Below are 19,762 nucleotides of genomic sequence, written 5' to 3' on the forward strand. Positions count from 1 at the left end.
ATCAATTATGCATTTTGTAAGTTTTGTGTTACCTTGACCTCTCAAAATTTAATGGTCTCTTACTGTGACCATATATAATATTTGTACCAAGTTTGATCAAAATCGATCGGTAACTTTTGCCGTAATCCTGGTGGCTTACACACAAACAAACGGAAGCAAAAGCATAACCTCCAGACAAAAAAAAATGATGATTATAATAATTATTGTTAATTTCAAATATGTCCAAACAACACATTTTTTTGGTACAAAAAAAAAAATTGTGACGATTTAAAATTAACAAAAATCATTGTTATCATTTTTTAATTTGTCTTTTTATGTCATTTTGTAATTTGTATTTTCAAAAAATAAGTGATTCGAAAAATAATTGTCAAAGTTTTCCAAACCCCCAAATAAAATCAACTTTAAATTTTAAAAAAGGAAATGGGATGCCACAGCAAATTTTTATGGATTAAAAATAAAGTCAGGCAATATTATGAGTACTTTTTTTAATATTAATTTGAAAAGGTTAAATGACTCTAGGGAAAAAACGCACATCTATAACATAGATGGGGTCTAGAACTACCTGAATGCTACTACAAGTTAGGACTACACGTTGCGAAGAAACTCCTAAAGCTTGCCAACAATCCCTTTACTCCTATAGAATCAGATGAACCGCACACCTCTGTCCATCCCGACAATCTATCTGCGATTAAAAGGTACCTGTAACCTCCAATGTCACTAAAGACAAGAGCCAACAATGTCTTCGAATGGTGTACTTGAGACATTCGAAAGTATAAGGAGACATCTAAGCTATGATGGAGGGAAGGAATTGCTTGACTTACATAAGTCCCTCGTACACCTAATATCATTTGTAATTCCTGGCCATAACATCCATGATGAGATATGAGATATCATTGCTGAGGTGTGCTATCTTCAGCACTTCCTTGCGAAGTGGTTCTGGTACGATCACACGATTACTGATAAAATACTGTCCCTTCTATTACAACATATGTCCTCGGAGAGAAGATGGTGCAATTTCTTACGTGAAAATACTCAGAGGTACATTGATTGATATCCCTTTCAGCACCATCGATATTAGATTTTTCTCCATTCATTGCCAAGGCTTGGAAAGAAGGGAGTTCAAAAACGGTGACAAAGTTTGCGTGCCGCCAGTTAGCGGAAGATGCACGGAACAATGGAAGTATAGCATCGTAACTGCTGTTAATAGTGATCTAAGCTTCCACGTTGATGGAGTTCCCAGGTACACGAAGGGTCTTCCGAGAACATTTTCCCACACTTGTATCTTCTCCATTTCTTGATTCATCCTGGGCCATCGTTTGAAAGTAGAAACTACTGCCGATATTGGGTGGCTGCTCGTAGCAACTTTGGTTCTTTCTCTAGATTCAATAATTTAAGTCAACTCTGATAGACTTTTCTTATCAATTTCTAGTATAGTGACAATCTTTCTAAATATTTCTCAATCATTAACTCCATTCATTAATATTATTCGAACTATCTCTTCTTTAAAGTTAATTTTCAATCGTATTTTCACATTGTTGAGAAATAGCTGCTTTGCTTCGGAATCTTGACACAAAAGCTTTGATTGGTTCTCCATGGAATTGTTTCATACTAAATAAATATGTTTGTTTTACATAGCAAATTTATTGTATGACTGCCGGTAATTTAATAGCTGACAGAACAACATTTTCATTTTCTTCCAAAAAATTTTGGACTAGTTTTAAGCAAATAATTTCCCAGCGTAACCTCAAAGCATTGAAACAGTTGGTCTACCCTTTCACAACTTTCGTAATTATTGTAAAACATTTCCATCAAGCCAGACAACCATTCTAGCCTTCTTCTGTCGTTTCAAAATCAATTTTGGGTATCTCACAAGGTGGTGGATTAGACTTAAGACCCTGTTCTAAGTCTTGTGAAAGTGGTTTATGATGACTCAAACTATGAGTATTGAATAGAGAAATCACCACTGCCTCTGAAACGCTATCGATAATTTCATCTGAATCTGGGAACGGGCAATAGATAACTGCTGGTGCTTTAGGCATTAAGTTGAATCTGTTGAGGTCCACGAACACATAAACTCAATTAATTAAATGTAATCATGAATAAAAATCTTCTTGAACAACCAATATATTTCATGCTACAAGAGATTTACAATTAAATATTACTTGCAATTAGTTAAATAGTCAGTACACTTAATATAAAATAAAATATATAATTATGTGAACAATGCCTCGATATGGAGTCTCTTCTAAAACAGAACTCTACTCCCTTCAGGATTTATTCTCAATCTAATAACCTGTTTAGCTCCCAGTTAAAATTATATAATTCTTCAATTTTGTGAATGGGCTAATGATGCTATGGAAAAGATTATTAAGGAAGAAGATAAATTTTTTTTGGGATCTATAAAATCAGATCGGTTGGTATCATTTGGTGTTGCAGATAGAAAGAAAGACGCATTGGTACGTAAAAAAGAACCTTGTCGACGATCTGAGGCATCAAGATTAGAGCAGCGTGAATCTTCAAGCTCAAAGGATATTCCAAAGCCTTTATTTTTTTCTGAAGCGACTCTGAGTATACTGGGAGCTCGGATAGGAACGAGGTCATCCCCATACAAAAAGAAATAGTACCTCCACAGATTAACCCATACCGGTACACCTCCATTAATTCCTTATAATTTACTGGGATACCAAACACCTACCAATACTAAAAAACAAAAATATATTTAAAGAAAGATTACAAGTTTTAATTGGAAACGTGGGTGAAATCAAATTACTTGGTGTAGCAAGATATATCTCAAGTAGTGGAAAATCATCAGGCGATATAGTTGCAGATCATAATCCTGAATTCTTAAACGAATAACAGTGCTAGCAGTCAGTAGTAAATCTATGTTTCGATACAGCAGCTTCGAATACTGCATATTATAGCTGCTTAAATTCATATCCAAATTAAACTTGACCGTCCACTATTGTGGTCTGCATGTAATCAAATTGTAGATTTAATTTTAACCAATTTTTTTCAATGTCTTGAAATTGAGCCCTCAAAGTCATCTGAAGTATCCTTTTGTAAAAGAATCCAAAAAGATTGGGAACTTCTCTGTTGTGAGGAGCATAACAAATTGTCAAAAGTTTACCTAAAAATATACGATACAGATGCCAAAAAATACTTATATCTCACAAACCATATGTCTTGGATTCATAAACATTGACCTCATTTGTAGAGATGTTTGTAAGGGACGACTATGGAAAGTAAAAAGGTCAAAACTCCGATTCCAATAAATTTTTTGAAAGCTTTTGATAGGAATTTATGGTACTTAATACCATAAATCGTTTTTATTCATTGTTTTGCGATCAAGTATCAGTTTTATAGGGTCGGCCCCTTGCAGATGCTTTAATAGTAGCTATTAAGCCAAAAAAGTTACCGTTCGCTCCAATTCACCTTAGACGACCGTAGGCGCAGGACCAGTTTTATTTTAAGCTTAAATGATTTTTTCTTTTGTTTGAATCCAATTATTCTTTCAGAATCAAAAGAATTAAATGGGCTCTCCAAATAACGCGTTGTATTGAATGATTCCAACTCTTTCATATTACGCTGTAGTCCTCTAATAAAGCGGGTTTTTCGCATTTGAAACCCTCGAAAGACAAAGACAAAAACTATATAAATAATATGAAAAGAATAACGAAATACAACCATCCTAATTGGAATGGGAATTTATAATCTTCAGTATGCTCTGAAAACGCATTGCTTATGTGTTGTTTTTATATTGGTCATTGGGGCACCATAAAAAAATGAGGAAAGGAATAAAACATTTTTTGGTATGAACCACTATTTATCAGATTAGGACATTAAGTGGAAAATGAGTGTCCTTCATTTTAGTACACTTAAGCACCTTAAAAGGATTTATTTCTTTTAAAAAACGAGTTATTTGATCCAATTTAAGCCCAGCCAAAAATTATGACTCTGTAGGTCACAAAACAAGAAATTTGAGCTACATAGATCATTCTTATGTTTCTCGGTGTAAAAGCAATCAGAAAAACACCATCTCAATACAAGAACAAAAAAAAAAGTTTAAATTTTATTGACAAGTGTATCTTTAAAATATCTTATTTACAGCCCCTCCAGAACCCCCCTGAGAAGTACCCTTTCTTATGAAACAGATCCGAGAAAAAATATCCTAAATAATCTTGGAGATTATGCACCTCAATCCAGAATCCGACATTCAAGACTCAATTCAGTACTCTGCTGTAATAATTATTTTATTATTTCATATGGCTTTATATTAAAATCATTAGTTTGTTTTATAAAATATGCTATGTTATGATGTCACTTACAGTACATAGATTAAAACAGTAGACTATCTTAACATAAATATAATAACCATTTTGTATTTAGTTAGAATGGTGAGCTGCTGAGAAATTTAAAAAAAAATGGTAACGGTAGTAATAGCCTTATAACGTTATGGTTCCAATTTGTGAGTATATCACACTGATTAAACCGATGAAACCGTTCACATTTTATCCGCATTTCACTTTCGAATCGAATTTCCTCACGTTTTTCTTTTTTTTTCTTGAAGGGGAAGAAATCCTGAGGAAATATTTGGGATTTACAAGAAATAATCATAAGATTATACAAGGAATACTAGATTTACATGGAAGGTGTATTTCTTTTTCTTTTAAACGTTCTGCTAAATAAATAAATAAGATATTTAAAGAATATCCCAATATTAAAAAAAAAAACGATTCATTTATATTCTATTGGTGTATACATATATTCTAAATAAAATATTAAAAATACAATCTTATACATTGAGTGATTTCTCGACATAAAAAATTATGAAACAAACTGAATGTATTAATCATTTAGAATTTAATTTTGTAATCTTTTTTGAGGAACTTGACTGGAAATTGTTTTTCCTTCTTTTACCGCTATAAATTTTGCTGTTAGAATCAGAAACAAAAATTTTTGCAAACAAATTTTAAAAAATTGAGCATACATTTACATAATAAGATCCGATGGAGTGATTTTGGCAGCAACATACTTCATTAAACCAGGTCATATATTGAGAAGAAAAAAACAGTTCTTTATCGGCTCTGATAAATACCATCTTTGGATTAGACATTGACAGTAAAGAACTGATTATTTCTTCGGCATTAAAAACAAAACTTAATAATGAATATATGTGGCTACATAAAAGCAACATAACATAGCTTGGTTTTTTAAGACCACCTCTGTTTATGCTGTTAAAAAACTTATCAGCTTCTTCCACATTTGCTCCATCAGTACATAACTGGAGATTAATTTCTCCTGATGCAGATAAAAACGTTGCACAACAGTTTTTTTTTAGTGATTTAATCAGGGAATGAGTAGAATATCCACTTAAATAATATATGCCACCTTCATTTCCCAAAGAAAATTGAAGATCCAAGAAGCAATCGGAAGGGATTAAAAATAACATTTTATTTACGTCTTGAAATCTTGATCCTTTCTCATCTTCACCTCGAAAAATGTCTTTGAGATTGCCTAAAGATTTTGTTTCGGACTTTAAAAGTAAAGACAAACGTATATTTTTCTCTGCTTCCACGAATTGTCTTATACATATGTGATAATTTCCTCCTCCGAGTTGCCGATACCATCCGAACCTTCTCTCAATTAGATCAGAGTTTATTTTTTGTAAAATAATGTATTGAACTCCTTTAATATCCAGTAAATATTTGCATAGCTCACTTAAACCAATTGCTGTTTTGTATGCAGCCGTAAAAGTGTCTGGTGTAACTCCTTCAATGCATTCCTTTTTCGTCATATCTTGACACTTTCTCAAGATATGAGGAAAACGATGTTAAAAAAATTATTTGGTCCCTCTCATCGTAGGTGATGTGCTTCAGAGTGGCATCTCTTTTAGAGACATGAGTGGAAGTAGAGCAGACATTTACACCGTTCCAAAATCTTTTTAATATTCTCATCACCTCGGCTGTAGTTTGTTAGCACTCATTTGATGAATTTTGAGAAGCATAATGATCAAGAGCATTTATTGTCGATTCATGAAACAGTCTTACACACAAATCAAAGTTACATCTTTCGACCATACAAACCATCTCATTGTATTGCCCAACAACACTTTTATTCATGAAGCATAAAAGAGTTTTTGTAAATCCATTTTTTTTCACATCCATAAAAACTTCCTCCAACAAATTCTACTCTTTGACTCGAATAAACTTCGTCGATTATGATCGATATAAATTTATCTTTCGATGATAATGATTTTAGTCTTGCAGAAAGATCATCTATAGTAGAAGTATTCACCTGGCCATTAACAGAAAATACCCTCGTTAACTTTTTATGTGCTTTATGGTGGGGGTAAAGAAATTAGTCCATATTCTTTAATTTGACGATAAAGAGCCGGGCATGTATTTTGCCATAAAGTAGACATTCCTAGAAGTTTAGGAGAGTATCTTTTTCTTTTCGAACTTCTTAAATGTAAGTCGATCTGCTCGATAATAAATTGGAGATTCTCGTTTGAGTCTGACTCTTCCTTTTCTAAATAAGACTTTAACCAATTATTTCCCCTCAATAAGTCAGATGAAGGATCATCTCTTTTAATCTTTAAAAATGTGATGATGTTATTTGTGAATATTTTTCAATCGTCATTGATTCACAGATTTGAGTAATGTCTTTTTTAGAAACAGAAAAACCATTTGAAAATATATCAAATGACAAATCTCTTAAGAATTTTCAATCCACAACTCATTTGAGGAACACCCGAAAGAGTAGAAAAGGAAAAAATTATAGCAAAATCTTCCTCATACACGTCATGGATTTTTTGAGGAAGGCAAGATCTGTCAATATTTTTTCTTATATCATCAAATGTAGTTATTTGATCTTTTTTATGAATGAAGTAATATTTTGCTGCACCCTTTGGTTTTCTTGCTTAACTCTAAAATTTAAACAATAAAATAATTTCAATATAAAAACAAGGAAAATATTTCATGTTAAAAAAACTAAACACTATTAAAAGTCTTAAAAATTACCTCTTTTATACAGTAGTTACTGCTGCGTATCTCGGACGAGGAGGTAAACCTGATAATTAAGCTGGAACACCAGGAAATATCGTCGGTACTGCATATGGATTTAATTTAGCTAGTCTCATTCCTTTAGATGTATTGTTTTTTTAATCGAGTAACATTCTTGTCATTCCTCTCCAACTGAAAGCAAGACTCATGGAAATGACGACTACAAACACTAGGAACAAAACCTTCCCTATGTATCGCCCTAATCCCCTTCTCCCTGAGGTCGTCATTCTTAGCAAATGAGTGGAAAGAAACCTTAAGCTTGGGGATACAAGAATTAGGTCCATTTTGTCTACTTTTTAGCTCAAGATAGCCACTTCTACAGCCAAGGCAGCAACAGCTTAACATATTATCTGTAAGTATTGAGTAATGATTATTGGGAGCTTGGAAGTACTCCTATAATTCATCAGGCATAACTTTAATATGAGGAGGAAAATGGATAGCCTCATTAACTCTAGTTAATTATTGGAACCGTATAATTAACAGTTACCCCTCTCTGTTGTAACTAATTCAATTAATTAACACAAATAGGGAACTTATAAGTTATCACTAAACACTTCCTCCTTCACAAATCAAAAATAAACAAGACTAATGGAAATATTAGCCCGTAGTATGTAAGGGCTCCAAAACCTTCCATATAGTCTTGTATTCCTTAGATTATACTATTATACTTGATTTTTTTTTAAAAGGAGAGGTTTTGTCAAAAGGTCCTCAAAATATAGAAGGAGATATTGCAGTAAAAATGGACTGAAGGACAATAATAGTAAAAAGGAAGAATAAATGCGTATTAAATTGGTAGAATGCACGTCAGTGAACACACCTTAATTCTGGACCACCCAATATATTAGAAATATAATAGAATTATTTAGTTACATAATATGGTAAATTAAAATTATTTTTCATATCACATATTATAATCAAATGTAGAAAATGAGTTGACTTACACTTAGTCATATAGAGAGTAAAGCCTTGCAGATAAAGTCATATTAGAGTTGGAATGAAAATTCAAGGGTAAAACTTCATTTGTTATTTCACCATTAAAATTATTAATCATATCTGCTATACTTAGTTGATATTCTCCGAATGTTTTTTGCATATTTTTGAAATCGCTCACAGTGATAATTAATTCTTCAGTTATAGTAGTATAAAATGTAGCTCCCTCATTGATGAAATGAATTCCATTTTCAGGATTAGTTTTACCTTTTTGGGACAGGATAAAATCATTATTATTCACTGAACATTGAATGGAGCTTAATACAGGCTGATCGTTATTAGAAGTAAGATTAGAACAACTTTCTATAAAGATGTGAAGAATATAATCTCCTTGAGGCTTTAAGACTGGAGAGCATTCCCTAAAATTCATTTTTAAATGAATTTTTCCCTTCTTGATATTGGTTAAGGGAACCCAATGATCGAACTCTAAATTGTTGAAAACACTTTGTAGATTTATTATTGCGTTACCCATGAAGTCATCTTGTGTTCCTTGATCATAGTCATACACGAGGATTTCACACTGATGATCCTCTGGAATCAGGTCCCCGTCAAGAATGAAATTGCATTCATAATCCCAAATAGGATTGAGATTTTTTTCAACATACTGAGATTGAAAAGATACTTTTTTTCCATTAACAACAACTATTGCATACGGGTCCGAAGATCCTTTTCCAACCATATTTATGTCTTTAGCCACTAAATTTTCTGCTTCAAGAAGTTGAACGTGTAAATAACCATAAGGGCGTGATATTAAAGATTTTTGTTTTAATATGGCATCCTCCGTTTCTGGAGTTGGAATTATAATTTTCAGTTTGTTGGGCCATAAAACTCTAGATTTAATTTGTGAATCGACAATACTTTTACATAGAGTACTGATTCCTGGCAAATCAGCAAATGTACCAATTCCACCTAAAGAATAGTTATAAATAGGAAGTTCCATAAAAGTAACTTCACAACCTCCAATTAGAGGAAATGTGTTGAGGAGAGGCTTTAAGTAAATACGGACAGTCCCACGGAGATTAATATTTTTAATTTCTGCAGCGATTCGTTGAACTATAAACTGTACTTTTGCATCACCGGAGTAAATTAGCTCCATTTCTAACATAATGCCGTCATTCTCAGATTTACTTCCTCGTGGAAAAACTTTACAACCACCAATTTTCAAAGGAATTGTACCCAGTAGAACTTTTTTTATCTCAAAACCACTCAATTCCTTTAATTGGAGTTCATTAAGCATTGAAATAAGTTCGGGTTCTATAAAAGTTTTAATAAACGTTGTAGCATATCTATTTAAATTGGGCCATAGCTGAGCAATTATGTCATTAATCCATTCAGCTCTATCCATATCTGAACTCTTCAGCCAGGCAGGAAAGGATTCATTATCGATTTTGGATATAAATTCATGAGTTGATATTTTGCCAAATAATGCCAGTTTCCTTGTCGTTTCCGAATTATGTATTTGGTAAGCGTAAATTAAGAAACATAATAGAATATGAGCAATACTAAAATCGTAGTATATCAATGCAAAAATGAACATCCACTCAAAAAACTGGAAAAAAATGGAAACATATGCAATTAACCATTAATTAATTATAATTATTAATGTAATATTTACATATTGTTATAACAAAGAAAACAATACAAAATTTTAAATTATATTATGTACATATTGATGAAATGTTCCATCTAACATGATTGAAAGTATCATTATCAATAAATTTCATAACATAATGAAATATTACAAAAAACACAAAAAAATCGTACTATAAACTCATTATTACCAACTATTTCTGCAAAATACTGGATTAAATGTTGTTTTATTTACCTTAAAAATATATGGCATTAAATTTGTCAACCAACCACGATCAAAAGAATAAGAACTGACTTTTTCGAAGGAGTAAGAAGGTTTAATACCTTCCAACAACTTTTTCACGGTTGTAACTTCGCTATGTTTTTGATTTGAGGGTGATGTACTTTTTTTTTGAGATGTAAATTGATTAATTGGCGAATTTGAACTTGTGTATCGCTCTTTTATGGTAGGACTAACCAACCTTTGAGCATTATTTGTCATGTTACACGTAGTTCTAGGAAGTTCTCTCCTCCTCAGGACATCAGAATCATTACTATTACTTCTTACGTCCCTGTAATCTAAACTAGAATATCTAGCTTCATTGCTGTCGTAATCTCTAGATTCTATTGAATGTGAATCAAAACTACAAGAAACTGATTCAAGTGTCCCATCCACTTTATTAATATGACTCCTTCGACCACTAATAGGACCAATAAGAGATGTTCCAGCTTCTATTAAACTAGCAATGCTTCTACTTTGAGATTTTTTGTGCAAAAAAGAGGGCATTCTTCTATCGGCAGTAGAGAAAAAGTCTTGGAAGACTTTTTTCTATGATATAGAAAATATATCAATTAAAATAAATGACTGGGGATAAACGTTGAAACATTGTTCTTATTAAATTACCTTCCCCATATGGGACTGCCTATCTTGATTCCTTAGACTAGAAATGGTTGATTTACTTTAACGAAATAAACCGAAAATGATCTACATCCAATATTTCCCCTTTGGTCTTAATATTACGACTGTTAAGAGCAGTCTTAAAGTTATGTTTCTATTTCTATATCAAGGTATACCTTCGTTGTAATAGGTAAGAGTAGCTTGTTTACGCCTGTGTCGCAGGGGAAAGTGACCTCGGAGATAAATGTATGATAGAATAACAATGAATAGCCGAACCAGTGCACACTTATGTCTTCCTCTCATGACGTAACAGATATAAAAGAAATATGTTAACTCTATGTAACCCCGCCAGATAGTAGATTTCAGCTACACCAAAACCCGTATTACAAATTAAATATCAGTAAAACTACAATATTAATTTAGTGGAATGTTAAAGATTCCCTAGGAGAATTTATTCAATTTATAAATATTTTTACACAAAAAAAAAAAAAAAAAAATAAGGATACTAAAAATTATCCCATTTGAGCAGGATAGAAAAACATATATAAGTTATATATAAACATTCTGAGGCAATTATCGCCCTTCAATATATGTTGATAAGTCTATTTCATCAGGTAGTTCCGTAATATCAACTTCAAATCTGTCTTGTACTTCATTGAGTGTTTTGGCATCAGACTCATCCGATACAAATGTAATAGCAAGACCCTGAATAGATAAAAAGATCAAATTAAGTTAACTAAGATAGAATTACACTAAAATAAATAATTGTACTAACTAGATCTGAAAATAAAAAGAATATGTCTCTTTATTCAACCGACCAGTTAATCATAATATGCCCCTAAGCTCTAGAAGCATGACTATTGATTAATAGATCAAGTTCTCTATCAAATTAGGGACATATATTGCATAAACTAAATTACCTTGGTACCAAATCTACCAGCACGTGCAACTCTATGTAAATAAGTGTCAGTATCTTCAGGCATATCATAATTAAATACAATATTGACTCTCTCAATATCCATCCCTCGTCCGAAGAGATTGGTGGCGACTAGAATACGCTGATAAAAAAAAAAAAATTAGTCATAACGAAGATAGGGAAATTTAATAATATATGAAGTAATAATAATAATCAGATACTATCTAGCGAAAGAACAATAATCATCATAGTTCATATGTCCCTATCTATATAATTATCATCATGAGAAGAATCTTATCGCTATCCATCAAAGAAACTTACCTTCTGGAAATCCTTAAATTGTTGATAGCGAGATAAACGCTCTTCCTGGCTCATACCCCTATGAATAGCAATCGCAGGAAAGTTTTGCTCTATTAGAAGTTGAGCAAGAGCGACGCAACGCTGAACCGACTTAACAAATATAACGACTTGATTAAACTCCAAGACATCAAGTAACTCGAAGAGCTTGCGGTTCTTCTCGGTATCCTTAAGCTTGACGTAATGTTGTTGAAGACCGTGAAGTGTTAATTTGGCTTCATCGTCGACATAAACTTCCATGGGCTGTAAAAAGGAAAAACAAAAGTTGTTGGAGTTCTTAATATAAGGCATAATAGATGTGGTTTGAGCCATTCCACGGGGAAAAGACTTGATTTCCTTGGTAGATGTTGTGTTTTTAAGACAATGGACCCATCTTAAGCCGACAAAAAAATCTAACTTTACCCCCAAAAAATAAGACTGACTTTCAATAATTCAGCCCACCCTCCCCTCTTCTTTCTTCTGTTTCTTCGTGCTCTTCTATGCACATCTTCATTCTTGATAGAAGAATTAACCAAAAGCCAGTCAACTAAACCTACTTTACCAAAAGCCCCTCCCCTCCCTTCTCTTATCACAAATGGTGTATCCAATCATTGGACATAACTCCATCAATTCCAAGGGTTACAATGTAAACTTAACCAAAATATTCGCTTAATCGCGTTTCCATAAAAATCATTGTTTAAAATACTATCATTTTTAAATCATAGACCCATTAAGCCGATGCGGCGACGGGAAAGGTTTTACGTACGTCTTGCATAAACTTTTTGCACACTGGTCGAACTTCTTTACTTAAAGTAGCAGAAAACATCATAACTTGTTTTTCATGAGGAGTATTTCTGAAGATCTCTTGGACATCTCTTCTCATATCTGTGGATGATAAAAAGGATTTAATTGAAATTTTTATCTTCACAATAATAGGTTTAAGTCAGAACATGGAAACAAAAATTCAGGAAGAGAGAGTTCGCTATGTCGTCATTGAGAATTCTCACCAAATACGTGAAATCAATGTGAGAACTCAGTGCGAAAATTACATCATAAAGAAAAAGAGAAATAACTAATAAAGAGTAGAAATTAACCTAATTGCTCAAGCATTTTGTCACATTCATCGAGGATAAAGTGCTTAGTGTGTTTCAGATTCAATTTTTTACTCCTTACAAGAGCAAGTATACGTCCGGGAGTGCCAACCACAATGTGTGGGCAGTTGGATTTCAAAACTTGTTCGTCCTTGCTGATGGCAAGACCACCGAAGAAAACGCCGACCTAAATCAAACAAATCAAACGGTTAAAAAGAGTGACTAGACCCAATGGAATAATATATATACATAGATGCATTTTAACATTGTCAGAAAACTAGCGAAATGAGGTAATCACTGAATAGGATCATATGTCCCTATCTATAAGGAATTCATCATTTGAATAGCAAAGACGGTAGGCAATGTAAGGAAATGGAAGCGTACCTTGATACCGGGGAGGTATTTGGAAAATCTTTCGTACTCTTTCGAGATTTGAAATGCAAGTTCGCGCGTGTGACACATGACGAGAACTGAGACTTGTCCATCCACCGGCTCCATCTGCTGAAGAGTGGCCAACACGAACACAGCAGTCTTACCCATACCAGACTTGGCCTGAGAAAGAATATCCATTCCCAGAACGGCCTGTGGAATACACTCATGTTGAACTGAAAGAAATAATCTAATTAGTCAAGTGTTGATCATTGACGGGCCCGATCCTAAGATAAAGATCGAGATAGTGCGTCGCAGTACAATCAATGTAGCATTCCCATCTGCCACCCCATAGCACAATTCTCAGCTATGGGAGGAAATTAAAGAATGCACTAACTCCTTGCAATCCGCTCACTCACCTTCAGATGGATGTTCAAAACCGCAGTCCCCGATGGCTCTCAAAATCTCAGGTTTGAGAAGAAAGTCTCGGAAGCCCGAACTGTGAATAGAAACATATGTTCCTTTAACCTCTTTTTTATGCTCGGCTCCATTGGTCTCAGTAGTCACTGCAGTGGTGGTGGTATCTTCCTCCTCATAGTCCAAGAGATCTGCTTCTACTTCGGCCATTTTGAAAGTTGAAGAAATTGCAAGATAATCTGAAGTTGACCGTAGGAGATTCTATCTCTAACTAAATATTAAGGGAAGAGAGTTCCATGAAGAAAAGGAAAGAAGAAACTCAAAATGGCGACGCCGCTACATTTTTATTAGAGATAGGTACAAATGTAGCATTCTTTTTCTCCTAAAAAGTAGCACGTTTTGTTGTACTCAATCAATGAACCTTACCTATCACTATAGATGCTTCCTCGCCAATAAAGCCTATTTTTCGGCAAACCAATAAGAAACATCTTTCAATTATCTTTACTGTAGCCCACGTTTTGTTGATAGCATTACCATTGGACTAGAGATAGGAAGCGTCTTGGATCCGGTGTACAGTATATGTAAACTTTTATTATCCGAAAAGTACCGAACTGGCTTTGGGAACTCGAACTTTTCGAGTTATTAAAAAAGGTCCTAACGTTTTTCCAGATCTCAAAAAACCTATAGTATTGCTTAATAAAGATAGGACGGGTCTTGGGTCCGTATCCGCAGAAATTTATGGTATAAGCAAATTTGTACTGCACTAAACAGATACTCGAGTTTTTACGGATGTTAAAAAGCTATATTACTGCTTAATACTTCATCCTAGTTTTAAAAAAAGATATTATCTACATTGTGTCTATCTTGTGATAGAAGCGACATAATATGTGAATATCCATTAATAGTTTTTTCTCGTGGTTGTTATAGCAATCAATCTTTAAAAAAACAATAATTATGTTCTAATAGTAATAACATTGGTTTATTCATTGTTTTGGCATCAGTAATCAGTAAAAATTTAACCATAATTCGGATCCTATTTTATTTAGTTACGAAGTTCGATTAAAATACTAATTAAATTCGATATTTGTATACATCCAATTTTGGTTTCGCACCCGGGTCCGAAACTTCAGGTACCCGAAATTTACTCAAGCATTTATGTTTAAAGACTCCAACCGACCCGGATGCGGGAAAACATGGATCTGCCCTATCCTTACATTCGACTACATAAAATACGAGAGCGATCCCAGAAGTACTAGTGATAGTTGTTTTTTATAAAGAAATCACTGATAGTAATTAGAAATTACACATTCTATATGGCATGTTTCAAGTTTGAAGGTGCAACATTATTTGGCATTTGTTTGGCAGCCATCATTACATTCATTAATTAGTAAACGTGTTTCTAACTTTGACGAAGAGACAGTTTGTCGAATAAATATATTTGTTGATGATTCATCCTCCAATACTATGTAATTATGATTCCCATTCATGTTACTTCAAAATTAAAGGATAAAATATTTAATTATTTGTCACAAATTGCAATAATTAAGAGTTCATTAATTAATATTTAATTGATTCATTTAATTATGAGGATGCTTCAAAAGTTAATATTCATTATTGATCATTATATAAACTACAGAAGTATGTAGTTCGAATCTTTTACCATTGTAGTACTTAAAATAAATTAAAAGTTAAATAATAAACAGACACCACAGTGATTCGATCATAAAGCAATAAGACTTTATAATTTATAAATTTTATCTCTATGGATTCGATAGAATGGAAGAAGTGCTAAGAAATAATAATTGTAATATATCCGTTATCAGTTATAATTCGACATGATTTGAAAAGACTCATGGATGCACGAACAAGCATAAAAATTAACATCAGATCAGGGAAGAGTATTGATTTCAGATTTTTACTTAGTTATGATCCAGGATGTTTTGAAGGAAGAGTATATGGGCTTGGTGAAGCAAACCACTAAAAGGATTTGGGGTAGCACTGAAACGTCGGTTCGTAGGAGAGAATGAGGAAATAAGAGACGTAAGTGATGAAAACTGTTAAGCTAAGTACAGTTGGAGCAATCTGGAATCTGAATAGAAAGATGAGAACGACTGTTCTTTGTCTCTTCGTGAACCTTCCTTCTTACACAAAGTGTACGAAACAGGCTCAACTTTGTAGTCACTCAAGGGACCCGAATCCTCGGAGTTGTGAATGAAGGAATGTGAATGTATATCTGTATTGTATCTCAAACCATGTTATGAGAACCTTACCAAGTTATAGGCTCTTTCAACAAATTTTTGTGTGTATTTTTTTAATGTGATACAACGACATTTGAATATTTAACTATATTTATAATTATTGTCCTTTGTGAGTGCTAAGTTCCAACAGTTACCTAATTCATTGAATAAATGTAAAAGTATACACATTTAATTACTATAGAAACGTCTTTAAAAAATTTATTCGACACTTCATGTAAATATCTAATTCGATCAATTACAGTACGTATGTACTGCAATAGAATGTATGTCTATATAAATCTAGTATTTGAAACACAAAGTGATCTAGAAGACCTTGCAAGAGTAAAAATAACTGGTGTGTTATGGGACATTCAAATGTATTCCAGAAATATTTTATCGATTGTTCGCCCAGGCATATTGTCATTAATCAGATTATTTTACCACGTTTGTTCGTTTTGCTGCCGGGGAAATCTCAAGAAAATTATCAAATGAATAATAAAAATAAATTCAATAAATGAGTAAAGTAAGATAGGCGTTTAAAATATATATGCAAAATAACAAGCAGATTATTTCTATGATATCCTTAAGTCCACTTCCGATAAACATCCAATATACTTCACCTATTGAGGTAAAAAAAAATATAATCTTTGTAAAGCAATAAAATGATTTATTCTTACCTTTTAATTATCCAGTATTCAACCCCTTTATTTTTTTATCTGATTATCAGAGTTTCAGAGAAGCAATAGTTACTAATCTGTGTTTTCTCTTCCATTCCTTTATTCGTACAGACACTTGCAGTGGATATAGCTCAATAATATGATCCAAAATGTGATCAAAAACTTTATCCTTTGATAATTTAATTCGCCACATATACTGTGGGAGATAGGTGGGAAAGAGATCTCTGGAAATGTTGAAAACACGTAGCTTACGCCCTTGACTCGACTCCTCAAAGACTCAATAGACTGAGTATGAACTCCAGTCAAGGGGTGCACATAATTTCTCTTATGTGCCACAGTAAAGTGTTGCATATACCTAAGGAATGTAGCCGCCTATAGGACGCCTAATCGTCGGACATGACAGTATTTCCGGTTTTTCGTACTTTGCATATCCAGATTATCATGCTAATAATTATCATGGTGAGGTATTTATGTATTGTATGATGCATTTTAATATATTAATATTTAGTTGAGTCTAGGGGGAAAAAGTTATTGGTATAGAAAGAGAGAGAGAGAAAAAAAAAGGAAGAATAATTAGAAAGAGAAAGCGGTGATGCTAGATTTTAGTAAACGTACCCGAATATGCCTTAAGTTGATATATTCTCTGATGATCCAACTTTTCATTTGTTTCTGTTGTCCGTGCCTAAGGGCACGGACAACGACTTGTATGAAATCGTAGAAAAATCTTGGAAAAACATACTTAGTAATAACTGTTATTACTTGTGCTAACAGTGCAGTGTTAGTTAGATTCTACTCCAATGAAAAATATATCTTGAGAATTATTGAAACTCAGACGACTTCGAGACAGATGAGTGTCCATCAGGACTTGGCCAGGTATATAGGAGCTCCAATACATTCTATCCAAATTATTCTTCATTTGCATTGTCCATTAAATCTCAATCGACACTCATTGAGTCATTGATTAATCCACACTCGACTCCCTCGCTTCTTAAACATGTTTTTTCATAGCCCAATAATCAAATAATTAAACATTTTATTTTTTTAATTTTGGAGTAACTTAAATGGGAATTATAATTACATAGTATTGGAGTATGAATCATCATCAAATATATTTATTATTTTATTCGACAAAGTGGTCCTTCGACAAACTGTCCATTCGGCAAGCTGTCTGTTCGGATAAGAGGCCATTTGACAAAGTGTTCGTTGGGCAATGTGACCGCGCACGAATAAACGTTGTCAATGAATTTGAGAAAATTGGTCATCGTTATGTGTTACAGTACTTTTATTTGAAAATGTTCAGCCCAACCAATATAAAAGCTGAATTGAATAATACTCTGGGTGTGTCTGCTCCTCCGTTTATCAAAGTAAAAGTTTGGCTTGCTGAGTTTAAGCAAGGCCGTACGAGCTGCCAAGACAAGCATCACAGTGGTTGACCAAATGAGGTGACGACTCCAGAAATTGCGAAGAACATCAATTACTCAATACTGGTGGATCATCGACTGAAAGTGCGTGAGCTATCCGTCATTTTAGGCATTTCAAAAAGTGCGGCACATTGTATATTATCTGAAAAATTGGAAATGATAAAGCTGTGTGCAAGATGGATGCCCCGTTTGCTCACACTCGAGAAAAAAAATGTCGTGAAGAAGTTTACAAAGTGTTTAGGAAAGTTTCACAGCAATAAAGCAGAACTTTTGCACCGTTTCATAACTATGGATGAAACATGGCTCCATTACTTCATACAGTATACATACAGTACTTTAGTACTGGAGTCTGCATTATATTTTACACGCTCTAATATTCAAGAACTTTTTTTACACTTTTTTAGTAAGTGTAATGATTATTTTATTTGTGTGAGAATAATTCTTAATTTATTGTTACCTTATAAAGTTTTGCCAGAAAAATTTAAAATAAATAGAATATTACTTTCAACAAGAATCATTTTCACTTATAACTGGTAAGAAAAATTCCATTCTTAACATTCTATGGTTGAATATAATAGGTCGTATTCACCATGGCTATTAATATAAGTGTGAGTGTAGAAAAAAAAGTATTTGATCTCTTGTCGATTTTATAAGTTTGCCCACTCATAAAGATTTTCGATGAAATTGAGGTCTGGAGACTGGGCAAACCACTCCATGACCTTAATGCAGTTCTTCTTTTTTAGTCATTCCTTTGTTGCCATGGTTGTAAGTTTTGGGTTATTCCTATTGCCGTGCTAAAAGATCAATTTTCAGTTCCCTGCCCTGAGGTAAAGAGTTTGTCACCCATGATTTCCCTAAGGATGGCCCGTCCTTGCTTCGATGTGGTGAAGAGTATTGCAGAATACTCTTCGAGACTATCTTGACCAATGATCAATTCTTTACGAATTTTTGCCTGACCTCCAAGAAACATTATCATTCACATCGACTAGGTTAAGTTCATGGATCAATGGATACTATTTCATAACTATTGAGATTTGGAACTGATATGTTGACAAAAGGGAAGCTCACATCAATAATTTTCTATAGTCTAGTTATAACTTTTAACCGATATATTTTTAGTGGCACTGATGTTTATTAATATGAATGCATAAGATAACATATAGAAAAATAAAAGTTAAAAATATTTATTTTTTACATATTCATCCTTAATGAAGAAAAATTGAGTTTAAAAAATATTTATCAAATACGAATATATGTTAAAACTTTAACCAGTAAATTCACTTTAAGTTGCAATTACTACTTAAATAAAGAAAATAATTATAGTTACTAAGAAAGAGGAATGAGGATTATGCTTAACCTTAAATCTCAAGTGATATGCCATAAGAATCTGTAGCTAGTAGATTAAAAATCAAATTTGACCATTCAAATTTATGTCTAATAGCGGCCCCCTCCCTTATCCATTTAGAAATATTCATTTATCAATTATCATTCATTTATATTAATGTAGACAAGTTTGTCTTATGTCTATTGGTTTGAGAAGGACTTTTGAGTGTGTGCTGAATTAACTGCGTGATTCCAAGCAATGCCGATCCCTCCCGTTAGTCTAAAAAAAAATTAAACAAAGATTACTTTTCAAACGAACTGGAATTAAGGGTTCACATTGCACAATAGTCAACATGTTTCAACATAGTGTTGCCTGTGGGAAAACATAAATTCTAAATTTCACAGAGAAAGGAAATCAGTCTTGGAAGATTTACATGTAATAATCGGCTTGAAAAAG

The 19,762-nt window shown here is 33.1% G+C and overlaps 2 protein-coding genes across 2 annotated transcripts; both read right to left on the reverse strand.

Moving 5' to 3' along the window:
• Nucleotides 1-7,883: 7,883 nt before the first annotated feature.
• Nucleotides 7,884-10,821, reverse strand: LOC121127708 (uncharacterized). The gene is made up of 4 exons (XM_071892859.1): nt 10,695-10,821; nt 10,525-10,643; nt 9,877-10,449; nt 7,884-9,600 (listed from the first exon to the last, which is right to left on the reverse strand). Exons 2-4 carry the CDS (start codon nt 10,531-10,533, stop codon nt 8,005-8,007), a joined length of 2,178 nt encoding a protein of 725 aa, XP_071748960.1. The 5' UTR covers nt 10,534-10,643; nt 10,695-10,821; the 3' UTR covers nt 7,884-8,004.
• A 111-nt stretch (nt 10,822-10,932) lies between these two features.
• On the reverse strand, nt 10,933-13,974 carry Hel25E (ATP-dependent RNA helicase 25E). Its single transcript, XM_040722926.2, has 7 exons — nt 13,650-13,974; nt 13,246-13,466; nt 12,865-13,048; nt 12,537-12,655; nt 11,756-12,034; nt 11,439-11,576; nt 10,933-11,223 (listed from the first exon to the last, which is right to left on the reverse strand). The coding sequence occupies exons 1-7, from the start codon at nt 13,855-13,857 to the stop codon at nt 11,092-11,094; spliced, it is 1,281 nt and encodes a 426-aa protein (XP_040578860.1). The 5' UTR covers nt 13,858-13,974; the 3' UTR covers nt 10,933-11,091.
• Nucleotides 13,975-19,762: the final 5,788 nt, after the last annotated feature.

The sequence above is a fragment of the Lepeophtheirus salmonis genome, chromosome 13, assembly GCF_016086655.4.
Source record: "Lepeophtheirus salmonis chromosome 13, UVic_Lsal_1.4, whole genome shotgun sequence".
Classification (NCBI taxonomy): Eukaryota; Metazoa; Arthropoda; class Copepoda; order Siphonostomatoida; family Caligidae; genus Lepeophtheirus; species Lepeophtheirus salmonis.